The 23,637-nt window shown below is 42.4% G+C and overlaps 1 protein-coding gene across 2 annotated transcripts in view; it reads left to right on the forward strand.

Annotated features, from left to right (window-relative positions):
• Positions 1 to 23,637, forward strand: part of zgc:63863 (uncharacterized protein LOC393372 homolog) — a 30,421-nt gene that overhangs the window by 3,148 nt on the left and 3,636 nt on the right. The window contains exons 4-8 of one of the 2 annotated variants that reach the window (XM_047807725.1): positions 673 to 859; positions 3,216 to 3,317; positions 7,462 to 7,603; positions 9,555 to 9,739; positions 15,956 to 17,139. In XM_047807725.1, coding sequence (XP_047663681.1) covers positions 673 to 859; positions 3,216 to 3,317; positions 7,462 to 7,603; positions 9,555 to 9,739; positions 15,956 to 16,223 — 884 coding nt within the window. In that variant the 3' untranslated portion in view covers positions 16,224 to 17,139. Of the gene's footprint in view, positions 1 to 672; positions 860 to 3,215; positions 3,318 to 7,461; positions 7,604 to 9,554; positions 9,740 to 15,955; positions 17,140 to 23,637 lie in introns of those variants that run through there. The other variant, XM_047807726.1, reaches the window with a different exon arrangement.

The following is a 23,637-nucleotide window of genomic DNA, read 5'->3' on the forward strand; positions in this document are numbered from 1 at the left end:
GTTAAATGACTAAAGATCAGAAGTTCTAGCACTGAGGTAATAGTGATAACTTTACCAGAACTATTGAATATAATCACATGTCAGAAATGTGATTTCAGCAGGTTTATTCCCTCCAAATAATTCAAGAAGTAAGTCAGCAAATGTTGCTCTACTAGAAATGTCTGTGTTTTATGTGAAGGACAAATCAGGAGTTTACTGAAATATTGTGGTAAAAAGAGCAATCAGCCATCCAGTCAAGTCCATGTCATCCAACAATTTTACTGGAATTTCCCTCTCTCTCTCTCTCTCTCTCTCTCTCTCTCTCTCTCTCTCTCTCTCTCTCTCTCTTTCTCTCTTTCTCTGTTTCTCTCTTGCTTGCGCTCTCTCTCTTTTGCTGTCACTCTTTCTCTTTCTCTTGCGTGCTCTCTTGCTCTCTCTCTGTCTCTCTCTTGCTCTCTCTCCCTCTCTCTTGCTTGCGCTGTCACTCTTTCTCTTGCATGCTCTCTCTCTCTCTCTCTCTCTCTCTCTCTCTCTCTCTCTCTCTCTGTCTCTCTTTTGCTCTCTCTCTCTCTCTCTCTCTCTTTTGCTCTCTCTCTCTCTCTCTCTCTCTCTCTTTTGCTCTCTCTCTCTCTCTTTTGCTCTCTCTCTCTCTCTCTCTCTCTCTCTCTCTCTCTCTCTCTCTCTCTGTGTCAGGGATGCGGGCTGATGAGAGGGCAGTGCTTCAGGAGCAGCTGATTGACATCATCCTTGACGTTCTGAGGAGAAACCCTCAGCTGCACTACTACCAGGGCTACCATGATATAGTGGTCACCTTCCTGCTGGTGGTAGGAGAGCGCATGGCCATAGCGATGGTGGAGAAGCTGTCCAATCATCATCTCAGGTTTGTGTCTTATGCTGAGTAATATGGTAACCCCCACCCCCATCCCCCAAAGAGTAAGAGTTGACGAATGTGCTGTCTGTCTTTTTCCACATACACAATAATTACAGAGGCCTGTGATTGGCTCGTGTGTCTCTGAATCATATATATACACATATATACATATACACATATATACATACACACATATACACATATATACATATACACATATACACATATATACATATACATACATATCACTTACATCACGACCGGTTTTGCCCCCAGATTCAGAGCACTGTCAGGATTTGTACACGATCGCAGCTTGTTATGTTGAAACCTCTGTGTATACTCGCATCTGGAGTCCAGACAGCCAATCAGATTGCACCGTTCCAAGATCCCGCAGGTCGTAGCCAAAAAAAACTAACGGGAATTAAAACATACACTATGTATCCTGTGGGCGGAGCATCCTGGATCATCGTAGTTCTGCTTTTAACATGAGTGAGGAGACTTTAAAAAAACATGGATCTCTCCCATATACCTGCCTAAAACAAAGCAGTAAAGGTTGTTTTCTGATATCTGCCTGAACCGTCCCGGTGAAAGCAGCTTTAGCAACTACTTTACTGACTTCACAGCAGTTCTGTACATCGCTCTGGATAACGGCGTTTTCCGTAAATGTGTGCAATCTGGTGTACGTGAGCCGCGACTGAACATTGTTCCCCAAAGAGAAATGCTATTGCGGAATAATCCCCTGCTGTAAAATCACAAAAGTTATTATGTAAATTTACAGTGATTAATGTTTTAACATTCATCAAGAACAAGTTCACGTGACGGGCTTAAATACACAATAAACGCCAAAGTATCAAGTATTTCCTAAGTGTCAAAAATTTGTTGGCAGTTTTGAAAACAGGATTGAATTTTTCCACAATGGATTTTCTGTCTGGCTGCTGCACAGAGAATCGTGTTGGTTTCATGTCAGAGAACGTTTGTCAAATCAGTGATCTGATAAAGTGAGAAGAGCGTTCTGACAGTGTAGCACAGCAATGTCTGAGCTATACACACACACTCACACACACTGTCTGGCCCAAAATGTCATCTCCTGGATTTATCTAAACAAACAGGTAAGAGCCTTCCTATGAATAATTACTGCAGTGATTATTAAGTCTCTGCTGTTCTCACGGTATGTATCTGTAACTGATGCAGCTTCTCATTTCATAACCTACCACGTCAGAAGACGTATCCTGTGGACGTGGAAAACATGTTACTCTGTTACAGAAGATCAAATTATTAGCTTTCATAAAACAAAGAAAACAATTAAAATAGGAAGTAATGTGTTTATGGAAGTAGTGTGCTCTGAATAATATCGAATGGCTTACTTCAAAATTCACGATGCAGAATTGTGTGTGAGAGTGAGTGTGTGTGTGAGAGTGAGTGTGTGTGTGTGAGAGCGAGTGTGTGTGTGTGAGAGCGAGTGTTTGTGTGTGAGAGCGAGTGTGTGTGTGAGAGCGAGTGTGTGTGTGTGAGAGCGAGTGTGTGTGTGAGAGCGAGTGTGTGTGTGAGAGCGAGTGTGTGTGTGAGAGCGAGTGTGTGTGTGAGAGCGAGTGTGTGTGTGAGAGCGAGTGTGTGTGTGAGAGCGAGTGTGTGTGTGTGTGTGTGAGAGCGAGTGTGTGTGTGTGTGTGAGAGCGAGTGTGTGTGTGTGAGAGCGAGTGTGTGTGTGTGAGAGCGAGTGTGTGTGTGTGTGTGTGTGTGTGTGTGTGTGTGTGTGTGTGTGAGAGCGAGTGTGTGTGTGAGAGCGAGTGTGTGTGTGAGAGCGAGTGTGTGTGTGTGTGTGAGAGAGAGTGTGTGTGTGTGAGAGCGAGTGTGTGCGTGAGGGAGAGTGTGTGTGTGAGAGCGAGAGTGTGTGTGTGAGAGCGGGTGTGTGTGTGAGAGCGGGTGTGTGTACGTGAGAGCGAGTGTGTACGTGAGAGCGAGTGTGTGTGTGAGAGCGAGTGTGTGCGTGAGAGCGAGTGTGTGCGTGAGAGCGAGTGTGTGCGTGAGAGCGAGTGTGTGTGTGTGAGCGAGAGTGTGTGTGTGTTTTTAACTAGTTGATTTGTGAAGATGGAAATAATTTCCATACTAATAAGAAATAAAAGCAGTTGATGTGGTGAGGAAGTGATGGCAGAATGCGTTGCTTTTGTTTCTGTATAGCGGTCATTTTATATAAATATTAATAATGTTAGATGCAGCTATTCTACCACTGTAATCAGTTTCACACTTTACTCTGTGTGCTTGTGTGTGTGTGTGTGTGTGTGTGTGTGTGTGTGTGTGTGTGTGTGTGTGTGTGTGTGTGTGTGTGTGTGTGTGTGTGTGCGCCTGTGTGTATGCATGCATTAACAGGGACTTTATGGACCCCACCATGGACAATACCAAACACATCCTGAATTACCTGATGCCCATTCTGGAGCAGGTCGACCCCGAGCTACACAACTTCATGCTGAGGTTCGACTTCTCTAAACGCTCTCATAGCTAAACCAGGTGCCTGTTAATGCTTTATCATGACTTCAGGCTCGGGGTGCAGAATTTACATATCATGCGTATTTATATATCTGAGTATTAACGAGGGGAAATGTGTAGAGATGTATTTACTCCATAAAACTCAATAAAAGACTTTTTGTAAAGGTTTAAGTGCTATGAGTAAGGAATTAAACAGTGAGACACAGAAATAATCAATGACCCGGTGGTGTGATTCAGTTTAAACTATGACATTTATTATATTTCTACATTCTATCACAATAAATTACTGCCAATAACAAACATTTATTATTATTGATTATATTTATTATTATTTTAAACAAATATTTTTAAAAAAGCAGTCTTTATTTATTTATTTATTTATTTATTTATTCATTTATTCATTCATTTATTCATTCATTCGTTTGTTTGTTTGTTTGTTTGTTTATTATTTTCTACAATGAACAAAACAAGTCCTAAGCTTCTCCTGTCATCTCTCTCTTCATGGAGAGAGTGTAAGTGGTTTAAATTTAGTTTGGCTTTTTATCTAGGAGGTCTGCATGCTGAAACCTACATACAAGCAAATCTTTAAAACCCATTAGCAGCCCATTAGCATCAGAGTTAAGCTATAAAAAGATAAAAATCAAACTATTTGCCATTCCGACATTAAGGGTGAAATTGAACGAACGGAGAGAGTCGAAGCGCACGAGGCGTACATGTTTAATAAGCCTACCGCTTATCTGAACAAGATTGATGAATTTTGAAATGCAGACCTGATGTTTATCTCTTTCAGAAATCTCCAACTGACAGGAAATCTTTACCTCGAACCGCAGCAGAATAAACATGTACTTTTTAAGCCGTAACAAGTTTACTAAAACAAGTCAAGAGCCTGAAGGTCAGATCGCAACCCGCTGTTCTGTCGATCGTTTTGGGATTCAGGAAACAATGTAAAATTACTTGATAAAAGAACAGTCATGGAATAAAATGTTTAGGCAATCATAAACCGAGCGTTACGTTTCCTTTTCTTTCTCCACAGCTGCGTTTCTCAGCTCCTTCCTCTGAGGAAACCGAGAAAAGTTTAAGATAAAAGGAAACGCAGACAAGATAAATCGAGAATAAACTTATTTATCAGAGCTCAGTGAAGAAGCGTCACTTTAGAGAGACTTTTTTTTTGCATATTTAGGCAATAATTTTCCATTTTTAAGCAATGCGTTATTTTCCTTGTCATATAATTGTATGTGAAATTTATTTTATTAGTGAAGCGACATACGGCTAAGTACAGTGACCCATACTCAGAATTCATTGCATTTAATGCATTTAACCCATCCAAAGTACACACACTCTCGGAGCAGTGGGCAGCCATTTATGCTGCAGCGCCCAGGGAGGAGTTGGGGGGGTTTTGGTGCCTTGCTCAAGGGCACCTCAGTCGTGGCCGGCCCGAGACTCGAACCCCCAACCTTAGGAGTCAGACTCTCTAACCATTAGGCCATGACTTCTATTAAAGTTCTGGGAAGTTTATTTATACTTGTAGTCTTTTTTAATTCTGATTGTTACTTGTGATTCTTTTTAAAAACACACGTGCATGAGCCAGACTTTCTGAATTTCCTGAAAGATCGAGGAACCAATCAGGCGATTACAGCTTTGAGGACCTGCAGGAAATAGTGCAGTCTCCAGTTAAAGAGGGTGCAGTGCGGATTTTGCTCATTAGGAGGCAGCAGAGTGTAACCTTAGCTGTTGTATGTAGTATGTAGTTTTTTGTTTTTTTTTGTTTTTTGTAAGTAAAAAAAACACACTCTTAAATTGCATTAATCAAACTAACAATGCAGTTGTTCATGTATTTAATGAATGAATGAATTATTTATTTATTTATAACGTTTTTTTTTCTTAATATATATATATTTTTTTCCTTATTACTCGACATTATTATAGTCTGCATAAAAGCATCAATAGAGTGAAACCGTCGGTTTGTTTTATCGTTGATGTTTTGTTTGCTTTTAAACCTTCGTGCTCTTTACCTTTTGATTCCTCATGCATAAGTGATGCAGGTTGTGCTGTAGGATGCGTGCGTGAAAGGACTCTTTCGCTTGTTTCCTAGCCCTGGATGTAACGGGAAGTTGTTTTTAATGGCTTGTCATTTAAAATAGAGCGAATAAGAGACTGTGGATAAATATTGCATGTGCGTGTGTGTCCTGGAATTTCCATCTAGTGCAGTGCAGAGCTTCAGGTTTAATGGCTGAACGTGCTCAGGTGCTGTTGCTCAGGGCACTTTCCAAGCTAACAAGCTCAGTCTCAGTGTAGTCGAACTCTGGAAGTTTCACAATTTTACAGCACTTTGGTGCATTTTAGTTGATTTTCAGGATGATTTTTCATTTACGTTCAGGACAAGGAATAGACTTCCAGCACTGACAGGCACTAAATATGCACCATATGGACAAAAAGGTGATCTTGGGACTGTATAATATCTTAGTGTAGCTAAATGCAAAGCAGGATTAGAATCTAAGACGTGGCATGTGTTTGTAGGAAAAGTTATTTACTCTTTTATTGATTCTTTTTTAGCTCTTAACTGTAGCAATTTATATTATTATTTGTATTGATGTACTGTATTTTTTATTTAATTGTAATATATATTTGCATTTATTTATTTGATATATATTATAAATAATATACATATATGTATATCTTTTTATGAGTACTATTATTTTTATTATAAAGTTTCAATGAAGGAATCATTTTTTTTTTAAACCACACAATTTTTCTTTAATTGCCCGTTCCCACCCACAAGCCAGCGGTTTTGCTCCAAAGAGGGTTGTAGCATCATCTGCACTCACATTCAACTTTTGTCCATAAGTCCGTATAATAGTCCTGGTCCTGTAGCCCTCTGTTTAAAGCCTTTCATGTCTTCATGCTTTACATCTAACTGCTACAAAGCACTGACACTGGAGACTCCTTCCATCAGCTTGTCCCCAAAGTTTCTTCCCAGTGTGAAGTTTTCCAGGCGATGGATTTCCTGAGCGCTGAAAGTTGATTCACATCAGTGGAACAGTCTGTGTGTGTGCTGTAGTATGTTCTGCTTTTGCCTACTGTAGAGACAGATAGGAGACGGAGCAGCCGCAGGCCGGAAGTGCTGAACTGTGATTAAGGAGAAGAGCACGCGCATGACTGAGATGCCTGGGTCTGCTGTTGCGTCATCCATGTAGAGAGAAATGTGCACAACCATTTTCTTGCACATTGACAATGTTTACATGCCTCTGTAGCCACGGGCACTGCAGCTCAACTATTGTTACCCTGACAAAAGGGCTAAATGTACTGATACACACACACACACACACACACACACACACACACACACACACACACACACACACACACACACAATCTAGATCTCTCACTCTCTCTCTGTCTCTCCCCCCCCCTGGATCTCTCTCTGGATCTCTCACTCTCTGTCTCTGTCTCTGTCTCTCTCTCTCTCTCTCTCTCTCTCTCTCTCTCTCTATTTCTCTCTTTGGACCACTCTTTCTCTCTCTCTCTCTCTCTCTCTCTCTCTCTCTCTCTCTCTCTCTCTTTGGATCTCTCTCTCTCTCTCTCTTTCTCTCTCTCTACGGATCTCTCTCTCTCTCGCTCTCTCTGGATCTCTCTCTCTCTCTCTCTCTCTCTCTCTCTCTCTCTCTCTCTCTCTCTCTCTCTCTCTCGGCTTGGGATGTAAAAAAGGAGTAAATTTGTTGTTTTTTTGCTTATGCTTGCGTTACCTGCTCGTACACTTGTGCTGGCTTACGGAGTGTAGACAGTGGGACTGTGCTTGTATTGTCACAGCTGATCTGTCACTCGTGAACTGATTATTCTTTCAGCCTGTGATACATTTTGTTGGACACTTAATACAAATACGCTCCTGCTTACCTGTTGTGTGTGTTGTTTCCTGTAGGTGTATATTTCGTAAATGGTTCAATACGTACTGGAAAAGGAATTCTTTTACTGCCTGTTTACACCCGTGTTTGTTTTCTTGTTTTGGGAACGTATTTTTACTAGATAGTAAATAGAACAGCTATAGGATAGATGAATAGAGTTTGATTGTGTGTGTGTGTGTGTGTGTGTGTGTGTGTGTGTGTGTGTGTGTGTGTGTGTGTGTGTGTTACAGAGCTGAGGTCGGGACCATCTTTGCTCTCAGTTGGCTGATAACGTGGTATGGCCATGTCCTCTCAGACTTCCGGCATGTTCTTCGGCTCTACGATTTCTTCCTGGCCTCCCATCCGCTCATGGCCATTTACTTTGCTGCTGTGGTGAGACGTTTTTCTGCATTCTGCAATCTCCCTTTTCCTGTGTGTTTGTATCTGTAAGTAACTCTCTCTCTCTTTCTCTCTCTCTCTCTCTCTCTCTCTCTGGATCTTTTCCTCTTTCTCTCTCTCTCTCTCTCTCTCTCTCTCTCTCTGGACCTTTTCCTCTTTCTCTCTCTCTCTCTCTCTCTCTCTCTCTCTCTGGATCTCTCTCTTTCTCTCTCTCTCTCTCTGGATCTTTCTCTTTCTCTCTCTCTCTCTCTCTCTCTGGATCTCTCTCTCTCTGGATCTCTTTCTCTGGATCTCTCTGGATCTCTCTCTCTCTGGATCTCTTTCTCTGGATCTCTCTGGATCTCTCTTGCTCTCTCTGGATCTCTCTCTCTCTCACTCTCTCTGGGTCTCTAACTCTCTCTCTCAGGATCTCTCTCTCTCTTTGTCTCTCTCTGTCTGGATCTTTCCCCCCCTCTCTCTGTGAACTTTCCTGTGTTTGGTTTCTCAGACTGAGGATGTGTGTGAATGTGTATTAGTGACTCATTGATTGTTTTCCCTGCTAAAGCTGCTGTATAAGTATTTTCTGAACTAGAGGATCTTTACTCTGTAAGGTTTAGAGGATTGTCACTCCGTAAATACGTGCACTAATAACTGACATACTGAGAATTGTGTTAAGTAAAGTGTGTGGTGTAGTGTGTGTGTGTGTGTGTGTGTGTGTGTGTGTGTGTGTGCTCACAGGGCAAAGCGAGGTCATTGTACATACATACACACACACACACTTAATATCTAGTGCTTATATTTTACTGTGTGTGTGTGTGTGTGTGTGTGTGTGTGTGTGTACATTAGATCTGTGTTCGTTTTTCTGTCTTGTATGAATCCAGGGCACTTTGTTGTAGCGAGACTGGTTAATTAAACATCTCTAATGAACTCCGCAGAGGTTTGAGGGAAGCGGCTGGCTGTGTTTGTGCTCGCTTGCTTTAGCTGGCCCTCTTTCACGTCTCGCCGTAAGACTCTGCCTTGCCAAAGAGCAGCGCGTGAGCTGAAAGGGGGCCAGGGCCGTTTGAAGTGCGGATAACAAAGCGTGCAGGAAATGTAGTTCATCCTGCCTCTTTAGGTTGCTTTAAGTCCCCGAGGGCTGGCGGTAAACCAGCAAGGCTTCAACAGGAGCCGCTCTGACTAGACCACGCAGACTAAGTGCACTCTCCGCTGACCTCCAGTGTGGACAGGAGACGGATATTTACACCACTGAGCCAGCAAGCTGATAGACGAGAATGTAAACCTATCGCTAATGGATATGCATGTGTGTGATGGTAACAGATAATGCACCTGTTTTTACGTGTACAGGTTTTGTGTGTGTGTGTGTGTGTGTGTGTGTGTGTGTGTGTGTGTGTGTGTGTGTGTGTGTGTGTGTGTGTGTGTGTGTGTGCCAGCACTGGCAGGGCAGCAGGTAAAATGCAAAGCCAAATAACCATAAACCTTTCAATCAAAAACTATCAAAAACTTGGGACACAAGTAACAGGTGTGTGTGTGTGTGTGTGTGTGTGTGTGTGTGTGTGTGTGTGTGTGTGTGTGTGTGTGTGTGTGTGTGTGTGTGTGTGTGTGTGTGTGTGTGTGTGTGTGTGTGTGTGTGAGATTCAGTGTGTAGAGTTGTGTAAAACTCTCTGCCTCTGACTTTCTGATTTTTTTTTTCTTTCCTGAATGTGTGAAACTGGGAAAGTCTTTTTCTTTCTTTCTTTCTTTCTTTCTTTCTTTCTTTCTTTCTTTCTTTCTTTCTTTCTTTCTTTCTTTCTTTCTTTCTTTCATTTTTTTGCTTCATTTATTATGTATCACTTTTTATCTGTATTTCTTTCCTTTCTTGAATGGTAAAGTTCATTTATTTCTTCCTTCCTTCTTCCCCTCCTTTTCCCCCTCTTCTTTTCTCCTCCTGTGGTGTTCTCACTCTCACTTTTGCTCTCCTGGGTTTCAGATTGTGTTGTATCGTGAGCAGGAGGTGAAGAGCAGTGAGTGTGACATGGCCAGTGTTCATCACCTGCTCTCTCAGATTCCTCAGGATCTTCCATACGAGCAGCTCATCACACACGCACACAAACTCTTCACCCTCTACCCTCCCGCCCAGCTCGCCTGCTCCACCACGCTGCAGTCCTGCAACAGGTAACACACACACACACACACACACACACACACACACACACACACACACACACACGTGGTCTCACCTGTACATTTTCCTCTTCTTCTCTTCTTTCCTCCTACAACTTCTTTGTTTCTTTTCTCTCCGTGGCTCATGTTTTATTGTTCTGTGAAAAGCAGCGTGTCCAGCAGATGGAGCTGTCGCTTGCTCTGCTCAGTCTGTACCGTCACGTTAGGCCACATCTCATGCCCCTCAGCCTTTCCTGTCACACTTCTCTCTGTATGTAGACGCCGCTTCTGTCACTTCTCTTCAGACGCTCTGTCATGCTTGTGCTCTTTGGAGAAGGTAACAAAAAGCTTTTGTTCACAGGGAAGAGGAATTTCCCCTCCAGCAAGCCCTCGCTGAGTAAAAGCCTTCAGAGCACAACTCCTTCTCTGAGAGTGTGAACGTGTTCATTTAGTTTTAGTAGCATAGAATACACAAGGTTTGGGTGTAGGGTGGTACTTCAACACACACGCGTGTGCACACAGACACACACACACGCACACACACACTCCTCTCTCTGGGTAATTACATGCCTGCCTTGTTTCCATAAGCCCCACCCCCATGAGCATCTGTGACCTCTTTGGGAATAGGAGGACCGTGTGTGTGTGTGTGTGTGTGTGTGTGTGTGTGTAGCTATATTGTTTTGTCGAGGTGTTGAAACGAGCACCCTCCCGGGCTGTGACCTGTAGCCCCACTCTGCATTGTGTTGCTTAACCCTGCAGTGTGTAGTAATGAGTTGTGTAGTAAGCTTCTAATGACATTGACCCCCAAATGTTCTTCGTTTGTACCTTCATCTCTATCTCTCTCTCTCTCTCTCTCTCTCTCTCTCTCTCTCTCTCTCTCTCTCTCTCTCTCTCTCTCTCATACACACACACACACACACACACACTGACAGCCGTTTGTTTTGCTCCGTGATTTGTATTCACCTCTGATTTTCTCGGATATTAAACAAGATGTAAGGAGGAACTTGGCCGTGTTCCCATCCTGCCTTCACGTGATGCTGGAATTACGTAAATAACCGGATCGCGTTCCCGACCTGCGGGTCGCACCCGGACGTCCCCTCAGGTCCTAATCACATGATTTAATGGGAGCTTTGGAAGCAGTTTTGCTGCCTGTGTTTCGGACTTGTTACTGAGCCATTCACAGTCATGCACAAGAAAGGATTAATACTCAATGACACAAACATTTCTTCCTTCTTTCCTTCCTCATCTCCTCCCTTCCTTCTTTGGTTTTATTATCTGCTTATTTTGATTGCAGTATAATTTCTACCTTTTTTCTTCTTTCAGGCTTGATTTCCTTCCCTTCCTCTTCACTTTCTTTCCTTCCTTTCTCTTTCTCTTCACTTTCCTTTTTGTTCTCTTTCTTTCTCTTTCCTTTTTTCTTCTTCTTTCTCTTCGCTTTCCTTCCTTTTCCTGTTCTTTTTGCCATTATTTTGGTTAGTTGTTAGGATTTTTCTTTCTTTTATTTTTATTTTGGTTCATTTCCTTATTCTTTTTATTCATTCATTTATTTCTTTGATTTAAGCATTTATTCATTTATTGAATTTGTTCTTTCTTTCTTTCTTTCTTTCTTTCTTTCTTTCTTTCTTTCTTTCTTTCTTTCTTCCTCCCTCTTTTTTATTCTTCCTGCACTGCCTTTTGTTGCATTCGTTCAACAGTCTCTCCTGATTCCACCTGAGCAATCAGTTCCTCTTGGCCTTCACTCAGTGAGCAGTTGTGACTCCTGCTTGACCGGATACCTGACAACTGATCTGCAGAAGGATTAATATCAAAAATATTCTGTCCTGTTTCTGTCCTGTTTGTTCTGCGTTACTTTTCTGTAATCACTTGAAAATCCACCATCAAGCCAGCATGCACTGGCAGTGTATGTGTCTGTCACTTCCTGATCTGACCGGTTATTGCTTTTCCTAATACATGTAAACTACTCCAACATAAAACAGACATTATATATATACGTGTGTGTGTGTGTGTGTGTGTGTGTGTGTGTGTTTGCTGCTTTGGCAAAAAATTGCAAAAAAGAAAAAACATGTAAGAGCGCTTTGGTGCACGCCTAACCCTTAGCATAGGGTGTGTTGGTGTGTGTGTGTGTGTGTGTGTGTGTGTGTGTGTGTGTGTGTGTATATCAATATGCCACTCTTGTAGATGCTACAGTGACTGACTATAGTATCACCTCAGGCACATCTTTAATCCAACAGCAGGAGCAGCCGTATCTCTCCCTCTCTCCTTCTCAGAACTCTGTGTTTTTAAAGCTTGCCACATGGCATCGTTGAAGTGTTCACCATTTAGAACGCTCAGCAGTGTGCTCTCATGCATGTACAATATGCCGGATCATGTAAAAGGTTTTTTTTTCCCTCCTCCTCAATGGTATGACTATGCTGTTTTATTTGTATTTTTTTTCTCCTGCCAGCTCATTTCTCACAACCTCCCAAGTTAAAACGAATCCTCGACTGTCCGTATCGGGACGGTGGGATTCGGCGATCGGCTTCCCTTACAAACGAAAGGGACCTCTTTTTTTTTTTTTTTGCCTCCAACACTTCACACACACGGACAGAAGGAAAAGAAGCGAGCGCCGGAGGCTTATCACATACGCTAGCGTTAATCTTGTAAACGCAGAGATTTAATTAAGCTTTACAAGAACAAATCGGCAGCGGCGGCGTTATTGTTTTTAGCGAGAGCTGCGTGATGAAGTGCGTAGGTTTGTTTGTCGTGTCGAATCGCTGCGTCTTCGGTTATCTGTTTGATGTTTCGCAGTCAGTCGTGTGTCTGTTCTGTAAGCAGGGTCTCGTGAGGTGTCGCTGCGTCATGACTGTGCGGCTGAGCACACTCAGCTTTATGGGTCACAGGGACAACAGCACAGCAGGGCTGCTGATTCATACCAGCTTTTTAGCAACACACACACACACACAGGACAGAGGAAACATTCTGCGAATTTCAGTAGTGAGTAGCGAATAGCAGATTTGTCATGTGCATTCAAATCATGATTGTGCCTTTATCCAGAAATGTAAAATGGCCCAATCCCTGCTATATTTAGGACCGAATAGGATGTTAAGGGAGTCTCTGCATGACATTTTCACACTGGATGCTGCCTGTCATGCTAATTCATATCTGTTTTGGCTAGCTAGGGAGTGAACCTGTATCTGTGGATCTCGCTACTTTCGATCCTTTACCACCTGGATGTGAAGTGAAGATCCACTAGGCTTCGGTGTTGTACAGTGATTTGAGGAACTCAGTCAAGAACAAGGACAGGTGCTGCTTTATGAGATGGGTTTGTCCACACTCACCGGTATTTTAATACAAACACCCTTCTTTACTTCCCTGGCTTTGTTGTTGTTTTGAGTATTTCAAAAACTGCTACTCATCGATTTCCACAGACTGGCGTGAAATTGGAAAAAACATCCATTGAGCGGAAGTAACGTGGGCAGAAACGCCGTGTGGATTGAAGGACCACTCGGTGTTGAGCTTACACGAAGGCTAGAGTAACTCAAATCACCCCTCTTTACAAACTGACATGCTAATCCTTATGTTAGCTAGCTATGTTTTCGAACCACTAGACCAGGGGTCGGCAACCTTAAACACTCAGAGCCGTTTGGACCCGTTTCCCACAAAACCATTTGACATTTGACAAAATGAAGAGAACACCGCATATATATTGTTTTTTACCTTTATGGAAACTATAGAAAAAACTGTAGTGTGCTGCATTTATGATATCAACAAACCGCTACCGAGTAAACGATATTTTATTTCTGCAGGTAAACAAAAATATTTTGAACAGTTTGAACTAACCTTAACAAAAAAGACTCTGGGTTGAAGGTTACTTTCGAATAAAATGTTTAATTTTATAATCGAGTCCTCTTCTTATTCATGACATCAAAACTTTAACTTGTCGGCTGCAGCAAAACGCGTCTGCTTCTGTGTCGGATTTCGCAAGTCGGCAGTTATGACGCGTATTTTGAGCGACAAAAAAAATTAAACACGGTTTGTTTTAATGTTACAAGAGCATCATAATCTTAGAATTTCATTTTTTTTAAAACTAACTAACTAAAATAAAATAAATTTAAATTAAATATTTATTTTCCAAATCTACAGGGAGCCGCAGCAGAGGGATGAAAGAGCCACTTGCGGCTCTGGAGGTCGCCGACCCCCGAACTAGGGAGTGTGTTGTTAAATCATCCCAAGAGTAACTCAAATAAACACTTTTTAGTAGCTGTTGTGAGCATCTCAAAAATATAAGAAAAGTATTAATGTCAGCCAAGAGCACGAATCCAGACTATAACAGTTACTTAAATATGGTGACGTTGGAGGAAATCCACAGGACAAATGGTTGCATCCATGACTACAGGCTTGAGGTAGGACAGCAGTCTTTCTGCAGTTGTCAGCAGTATCTCAGCAGGAAGTCATGTGACCACCGATGCGACTTGTGAGCGGGCCAGTAATATACCTCCGTACAAGCCACCCGCAAAAAAATTCCTTCCTGTGCCCGTAGCGATGTGATTGAGTGACAGCGGTCGGGCGAGCCAGAGTTACAGATTCGCAGAGGTTTCACTAGCGCCTGCCTCGCCTCGCCTCGCCTCTCTCGGGTCTTCCTCTCTTAAAGCGAGAGTTTAAAAGTTAATTGCTCTGCTCTTACCTGTCAGCTATTTTCAGCTGCACGGCATTAGCAGCAGATCTTAATGAGAGCTACAAAAAAAGGGGGAGGAAATGAAGGGGAAAAAAAAAGAAAAGACACTTCTTAAAGACGCTAAGCCTCACAACAGTCACTTACCCCAAGTGCACTCGAGCACGGGGTCTTTATTTTTTCTTGGTGGTTTATAGTCTTGAGAGGACATTTGCATGCCGCGTTCGACCAGAGGGACAATAACGAAATGGAATTGAATATTTTATGATTTTTTTTTTTTTTTTTTAATGATGTTTTTCTCCAAACTGTTAAAGGAACTGTGTGTGCTTTAGCCCTCAGCACAAGCGCTGTTGCGCTGCATCTCTGCTGTAATTGGAGAACATTACTGCTGAAATTAAAAGTGCTGTCTCTGTGAGCAGACTAGAGGGCATATTCCTGTCCCCTCCCCTCCTTTCTTTTTTTCCGAATGCCTGTCTACTATGTTTTTTCCCCCTTCTCTCTCTCTCTCTCTCTCTCTCTCTCTCTCTCTCTCTCTCTCTCTCTCTCTCTCTCTCTTCTCCCGTCGGGTGTATTTATGTAGAAATCAATCAGTCAGTCAGCCTTCCAGTTAATACTGTACCAGTATAAATATTGAATTCAGTCATTTTAATAGAACACCGGGGTTGCTCGGGTCTTACTGTAGACCCAGAGGAAGAGGTAATGTTGCATTCTTTATATTTGTAAACGACTCCACACGAAGGAAACCTATGGTAAATATCCTAAACAAGCAGCACTTGAATTTTTTATTTATTTTTTTTAAGTGTTATTACCGTTTACCATCTACGAACAATTAAAAAGGAGGAAAATTCAACAACTGCTTCATCAGATCGTTTAATCTAATGGACGACGTCATCGTCATCCGATCCTAAGGAGGCGAGCGCACGTGTCTAGTCTTGCGCGTCCATATAAAAGTCGGTCCTTGTCTCAGCCGTAACACGTGTATGTCGTGTTACAAGCGCAGCGTATTTATCAAACAGCATCACGTTGTACTTGTAATTTGTTTATTGCGGTCAATTCGGTTCAGTTTTGCATCTGACACTGGAGACTCCTTCCAAAAGAGTTCTCCTCAAAGAAGACTTCTCAGGATTATTGCTTGTTTTACTGTGTTAATTAACCATTAACCTCACGTTAATCTCATTTATACAACCGATTAGTTGAAGGTTGAAGGCTTTGCGCAGTGCTGTGGCAGCTTGGAGATACTGGGATTTAAACTCACAACCTTCCCATGAGTAATCGAACACCTTAACCAATGAGCTGTGATTTAAACAAATTATGATTATCACCACTCCGAGGTTACGCCAAGTTCGTACCATATACGGCCCTGTAAATGAGTTGTTACTATGGAAACAATAGCATGTTCATTAACCTGCGCTTTTCTTGCACCATTGTCAGAGTTGCTGTTACAGAAGTTTAATTAACACCTTTTGACCAATCAGAATTCAAGCAGCGGCGTATAAGACTGTGTAAGCCGTAAACATCTGCACACGATAAATTTGTGCTGAGTGGTTTTCTCTCTCTCCTTCTCTCTCTTTTATCAGCATTGCCATCAGTACCTTTCAGGACTTCCAGACATCCACTCAAAAGCAGCGACCTGATTCTATCCTTCGGCAGCAACGTCAGCATCCTCACAAGCACCGAGATGCCCGCCTTGCCCTGGCACACCCACAGATCGCTCAACCCAGTGGCACGCAGCAGCTCATCAGGATGGCTGTGTGGGGCATTTCAGCTACACTTGGGGCGGCTGCCCTGGCCGTCGCACAGACTGCCATAGACTGGGCACCAGACTTTCTTCTGCAGCTGTTCTGACCTCCAGAGAGAGTTTCCATGTGTCCGTGTGTGTGTGTGTGTGTGTGTGTGTGTGTGTGTGTGTGTGTGTGTGTGTGTGGTTCATGCACCAAGTTCAGAGCGAGTTACTAGTAAACCCGTCTTCTGCTATCAGGTACCAGAAACACGTCCTACAGATATACGATAGGTGCAAAAAAAAAAAAAACCCATAGGTTTATTTAGCATTTTGCTCCTTTGCAGTTCTACATTCTGCCAAGCTAATATTAGGAGTATGAAAGGTGGCGGATGGGTTTTTGTAATGATAAGCATTTCTCAACGCCTTTCCATCAGCAGAATGTCGAAGGGAAAAAGTGCGCCGATAGCGGATTCCAAACAGCAGCAGACGTACAGATTATTAAACCTTTTTTTTTTTTTCCCTCCTTCCTCTCTCCACCGCTGAAGGACTTTGCGGTGGAGTGAAAGAAACAGCTCATTGAGACGAGTGCGAGCAGGTGGGTTTCTTTGGTCTATGGAGAATAAAGAGCTCGGCCTGCAGTGAACGCCGCACTTGAACACAAAAACACACGCACACACACGCGAGCGTGCACACACAAACTACACGCGTATAGAAAACACACAGATACACACACTCATCCATCTGTTACATTTACAAATTGAGCCAGTCATCAATCATTCTCAAGCAAGAACCACTTGGAGGAGAGAGGCTTCAAAGTCTAAAAAAAAAAAAAACAAAAAAAAAACCACAACCTCGGGAAAGGCTCCGGAACTTCCTTATCGGAATCGCTGCCGTCTTCTCCATGTAAAACTCGAGCTTCTTGAATCCCGGGCAAAGCAAATGGATGACTCAAGCCTTAGCAGCAGCATCTCTCAAATCTTGAGCTGCTCACTCTTTTTCTCAGACGATTACCTGCCTTCACTTCCCCCGCGGCCCTTCTGAGATTTTAACGAGACGTTTCCAACGCACACTTACTTACAGGAGAATATAAATCCGTCCAAAGAGATTAAGCGGCTTGCCTTTTCCACGGCCCCGTACGCGCACTTTATTGTCTCTGTCATAAACACAGAGGCGAAGAGGCTGACGAGCCGAGGTTGAATTACAGCGTCGAACGCAGCCCGAAGCACCGGATGCTCTTCTCTATTAGTGCCATAGAGAGAGAGAGAGCTGTGGAGCAGCTGTTTATCTACAAGACAGCTCTATGAGAAACTCATCTTGTAAATTCTACTGCCAAAAATGTGGAAAAGTTTCACTTCTGGAAACATGTCAGTCTTGGTTTTCTCACTTTCTTCATATTCAGTTAATTATACACCCAGCTAGAAACGCCCCAATCGGCTGCTTTTAATGGGAATTTAATTCAGCCCTCATGGCTGTTGGCAAGTTTTTGGACCTTTCTTTTCTTTCCTTTCTGCCTAATTTTTTTTTTGCCAAATGTGTCAACAAAATACGAATAGCAGGATGTGCGTCTGCACCTGTAGAACCATGTGGAAAAATTGGAGGGAAAACCTACCGAACGCTTGGGTCTGGTACGAAGAGTAATCAAGCAACAGAAACGCAATCAATTTTATGATTATTGCCGGTGTAACGAGCACACTGAGAGAACGTGCGCCTCGTAATTTATAATCTGTTGGATATTTTTTGCGCAGACCTTGTTGTTAATACTGTTTACTCTCTTCTTAATCGGTGCTCTAACGGCGGATGCCGTCGTTCGCGTTACGTTAGTAAGTACAGGTCTGCTCATCTCTACTAGTATCCAGTCAGATCTCCGTGCAAGTGGATCCAGGAAAACAACAACAAAGATGAAAACTCAGGTGTTGACTGAAGATGAGGAGCAATCTTAAATATTTCAGCACAATGACCCATGGAAATGTGGAATTTTTATTATGTATAAATATAGATCCTTTTAATCCTAGGCTTCCTGCTGTGATCGTGTTGGGTAAAGAGCCAGATGAACAAACACAGCAGTAAAATGTCAGTCTGCCTAAAGATGTCTAAAACCTTCCTAGGTATGTCTGGTTTCCTCACACGGCGAATATGACACTTTGATCGAGTTTGTTGGATTCAGTTTGAAAGTCAGATATATACCGAATGTCAAAATGTCCACGAAGCACCTCCACTGCAGTCAGAATGCAGTCTTTTAAACACGGTTTGCTTCTTTAGCACCAGATTTTTAATACGTACTGTAGTTAAATGGCATTTCCTACCACTGATTTTAATGTTTGGATTGATTCGTTGTAGGTTTTAAAAAATTGTGCAGATATATGAACAACACTAAGCAAAAATGTCGTTTGTTTATCGACGTATCCTAGAAGACATTTCATAACTTGCTCCGACTTTACCTGAGCTGCTCGTACTGTAAACTATAACAATATTTTTTTTTTGAAAGAGAATGGATCATTTGAAGCCTCACAAATAAATAAATGCTCATGAATTTCAAAAAGCATGCGCGTATATTTTTTTTATGCACTCCTTAAGCATCGGCCTCATGTCTGGAGAATCCTAACCGTTAAAGCCTCACTAGGGGGGTTTATTTCATCTCGTCCTTTAAGTCTGTTATGACTAATATGCAGACTGGAACGTATTTTTACAATGCCCAGAAAACATTTTTACAGTGGCTATTAATCGTATTCAAGGGATGTATAATTTCCATGTTTTTTCGCAGCGTGCCTGTTTTATTGATGTAGATTGTTAATTGAGCCCAAGTGCTCATACTGTGTGCTGAACATACTAAAAATCCTCCATTTGTAAAGCCCGTAATGTAGATCATTTGTGAGCATGATGGGTGGTGATGGGTAGTTCTCTAAGAGTCCAATATCGTTGCTGAATGCCAACTGGCTCACCGGTAGCAAAGTACCGTGCTCTCGTTGTGAAATGGAACATTCGGCGTTCAGGCTCGCGGCACAGTAGGGCGAAAGCAACAATGACTGTAGCTCTTGGGAACTGGGAAATGTTGCCATGTGTAAGTGTGAATTTGAAGAAGATGAGGTCATGACACTGGTGACAGCAGATGCATTGCAGGGCCTGCATCTTGTTTTCCCAGAAGCCTTTTTTACACCTTCATTTATACTGCAAGGTCAGAGGAAGTCAGTGAGTCGGCAAGATCCCGCAAAGATAGAGGGATAGAGATGGTAGCGAGAAAGTCTTGCTAACCCTAGACAGGCTTGGTGAAAGGAAAAGCAGTGAACCCACTAAGGAGAAAAAGCGTGATCGAACAAGAAACGGGCCACTCGGGTCAGCAGGAAAATGTACGGCTCATGAAAACCACACGATTCAGAAAACCGAGCAGAACACACATGCAGCAAACTGTCCCATCATCTGTACCTCTGACTATGACATGTTTTATGCATGGTGTTCTAGTTAAGCGTAGCCATAGCAAGGTTCCTTTCTTCTGCGTGAGAGACGTGCGCTGTGGTACACCTTTTAGCATGACCCCTGAAGTGAGCTGAACGGTCCATCATTGCAGTCTTGGATGGCAAACGCTCTGGTCGTTCATTTGTATTCAGTGCTCAGAGAGAAACTTTTCAAAGGACAGAACATTCCAGTGAGCTAATGGACCTGAGAAATGACTCCTTTGAATTCAAAGACGTCTGGACAGCTGCATCGCTAATGTCTGGAAAAACTTGGCTGGGGTTCATAAAGGCAGGAGTACTGTTCTGTGCTCAGGTACCTTTTAAGCCAATCTGAAAAACGCAGAAATTCTCAAAAAATACTTTATAAATATACCGGGCCTGGATCTTGGATATGTTCCAAAAAAGAAAGAGTTCTTTGGAATCATTGCTAGAAGTGCGATGCAGGGGTCAAAGATCATTCCAAAAGGGTGGCCTCCTATTCACCCCTAGAGTCAAGGTCCTGTTGCTCTGTTCCACATGGGGGTATGAATCTGTCCCTGAATGACAAAGGTGAAAGATTATATATTCATGCATGCGATATGTAGCCATATCAGCAGGTCCTTACAGGCTTTCAGTTCTTCAAGCAGCCTGTGGCCGGGTTAATTGATGGAGCTGAAAGTTCCACATCTAGGCCCACGCTTTGGTCAGCAGCTGTTAAAGTATTAATAATGAAAAATGATGGGAGAGTGTTTCCTTGTGCAGGTAGAAAATGAGCTGCTGTTAATTAGACCCCTGAGCTCTGTAGTGTCTGTAATGAGCTTTCGACTTGTGCTGTCATACAGCCAATCCTCTCTTTGGCTGGTGATGCACTTGCACACACTGCTCAAGGTGGATGAGTAGAAGCTTTAACAAGATTTCCGGAAAACTTTCTTAAGAAACATGAATAATCCGGCTCAGTTAGTCTTTCGGAGTTATTCAGACTATAAATAATCCGGCTCAGTTAGACATTTAGAGTTAGTTAGAGTTATTCAGACTATATACTACTGACAGGCCTCTAGTACTAATAGGTATAAATAATTAGAGAAAGCTGATTATTATATAAAAATTGTCCGTAGTGTGTGAGTGAATGACAGTGTGTGTGTATCCTGCGATGGGTTGGCACTCTGTCCAGGGTGTATCGTGCCTTGATGCCCGATGACGCCTGAGAGGTTCGGATAAGCGGTAGAAAATGAATGAATGAATGATTTTATATATATATATATAAAGCCACTTGCCTACCATACTGGTTCCCCTGCACTCTGCTTGAAATCTAAAAATAAAAAAAACAAGGTATATTTCAGTCCTTCCTGTGGAAATACCTGTAAAATATCCATGTAAGAGGTAGAAGGTAGTGAAGAGAACCAAGTATAGTAGTGTCGTGGAAGGTTTGAGAGAATTAACGTATGGAAGCATAGGACAAGTTCCCACAAACATCTCTGAGAGAGACATTTTTACTACAATAGCAAGATTAAAATTTACCACACCTGCGGTATATTGAGGGGAAATTATTATTTCTCAGGTAGGATATGTTTTATTATTTATTTATTTATTTATTTTTTGCCATTATAAGACTGATAAGTGAGAGCACAGGTCACTCAGTGTAATTAATATCAAGAAGCTTACCTTTAATGCATTTAATTTGAAAAAGTCAGTTCTGCATAAAATAATAAACTTAAGACAGATATAAAAATGAATGCATGGCTATGAAAGGATGTTGGTTGGGGCAATGTGATGCTGGAATAATGGATTCAGTAGTGTGTCCACTGTCAGGTATATAGATCTCTAAAGTGTATGTTTCGATGGCTTGGACTGATCTTTTGTCTTGGATTGTAAAACAATATACACTGATGAATATTACATGGTACTATTGCAAAATGAATTTCATATCTTGGGAAAATCAAAACACAAGAATATTCTAATTTTCTAACACTAATAGCACTTGCTTGTTTTGACAGCAGTATCCATATCACTTATGTATGCATGCCACATGAGTTCATGATATGATGCAAGTCTTTTGGAATCTAAGTAATACCCTTTGAACGTAGCTGTACATACATGCATCTGAGACCAGGAGGCAAATGATTTGAAGGTGTCCCATTTTCATCTGCATGAATTTATGTATGAAAGAGCCATAAAACCAGTCATAAACCGCTGCACAGATGCAGTGGCATGGAAGAGCAGACATGTAACGATGCTTCTTACTGAGACCTCGACCTCCAAGGAAGGAGGAGGCCATTAAAGTTGAGCACGCACTACAGGTCCTTTGTCCGAGTTGTGACAGGATTTGCTTATCCTGGTTTCTTCACCCTGTTTATCTTCGATTTGGATATTACTGTGGCATGTAGCCAATACTCACTGACTGTCTAGTCCTCTATTGCACAAAAGCTACCAACAGAGCAAGGGCTAATATGTGAGACATATTTTGTTATTCATGCAAGGATACTGGGCAACGGATGCAGTCAGTAGGGGATTCTAACTGCAAGCTTAATTCAAGAGGAGCTCAGACAAACCCATTGTTGCTCTTATTGATGGAAGAGAGTTTAGCTGCCCCTTGTACTCCCTTGAGATATCCAGAGAGCTAGATCAATATTGCTTGGACTCCCAGTTATGGCTGTTACATCGGCTGGACCCATACTTGATCTCCCTACAATAAGTCGAATACCCCTTGGGAACAACCTTTGGTAACCTTTCATAAGGCTTAATAGTTCAGCTAGTACTTTGATTAGCTCTCAATACACCTTGTTTCTCATTGCTGTACTTGATCATTAAAGATCTCATCAATTATTGGCCAGACTGAATCTTTAATTTGGAAGGAGCGACTGAAAGAGCAAACCCCAGCAAGCCAGGGAGGGAAGCGTTTTTGTTTACAGATCGTTTTCTGTAATGGTTTCAGTCTATATAATGTGCAATATGGCATTAATAGATTGATCTAAAAGCAATGTAAATGCAATACTAATTTAACAGGCTTAGATGTGCACAGAAATAACACCTTCTTAAACAGTTCAAGGAATCTGTGTAAGGAAAAGACGTCGTATCCTAAATAAAGGTCACCCATGCTGTAGGTAATAATTTGGTAATTTGCTCCACCAAGCCAAATCAAGCTATTCACATGGGCAAAAAGTGTTCAGTGGTGACAATAACAACGATTGTGACAGAGCCACCAGCAGATGGAGAGGCCTGGGAAAAGAGAATGAGAGCAAGGGACAAAGAACAAGAGAGTGAGGTGGGGGGAGAAAGTAGCTGAGCGTGGCAGAAGACAGCATGTACTGAATTCTAGAGGAGGAAATGATAGTGCTTGTTCAGAGTCGGTAGCTTCGAAATGAGTTTCCCTCTCGCACGGCTCACGGATATCATTACAGGTTTTGCAAAGATGATATTCTCAACACTCAATGCAATGTGTTAAAAAAAGCCTCATACACAAAATCCATTATCCAGACATCTCAGATAATGGGATTATCCTCCGCCCTCTCGTTCCTGAAGCAGTGCCCCATAGAGTGGCCGTAATTGACTAATAATCAGACCCCATCATTATCTCTCCTTGTGCTAAATCTTTCCTCTCTGCTGAGTTCCAGGGTGCTGCCGGCTACATGATATCTGGGTAGAAGTCAAATCTCTCTTTGGCATTTCAGCAAACGTGGGCAGGATGTTGCTAGTTGGGTCACGCTGGGTCACCAGGTGGAAGTGATGTAGGGACATAGGTACCGGAGGGCAAGTGGTACTCCTGGACATGTGTTCACAGCTGGCAGGGTGATGGGGTGAGAGAGTTGGGGAGATGAGAGGTGAACAAGAGAGCAAGGAGGCAGTCCAATGATGCGGACAGGGCTAAATTGAGCACCGAGGTCCAAGGAAGGATGGCCAGGAGTCTGTCAGTCTCACTCTGTATCATGAAGAAAGAGAGAGAGGTGAATGCATGGGGTATTTAGAAGGATCTAAAGCTGCCAGATCACTGACAAGTAGCTGGCAGCTTGGACTCTACCCCCACAAAGTGCAAGAAGGCACTTTTAGGAAAGTCACTTGACCAGATTTTGGTAAAAGGATAGTGATTACACATGATGATATGGGTGGTGAGAAT

Source organism: Tachysurus fulvidraco, chromosome 24 (genome assembly GCF_022655615.1).
Source record: "Tachysurus fulvidraco isolate hzauxx_2018 chromosome 24, HZAU_PFXX_2.0, whole genome shotgun sequence".
Lineage (NCBI taxonomy): Eukaryota > Metazoa > Chordata > Actinopteri > Siluriformes > Bagridae > Tachysurus > Tachysurus fulvidraco.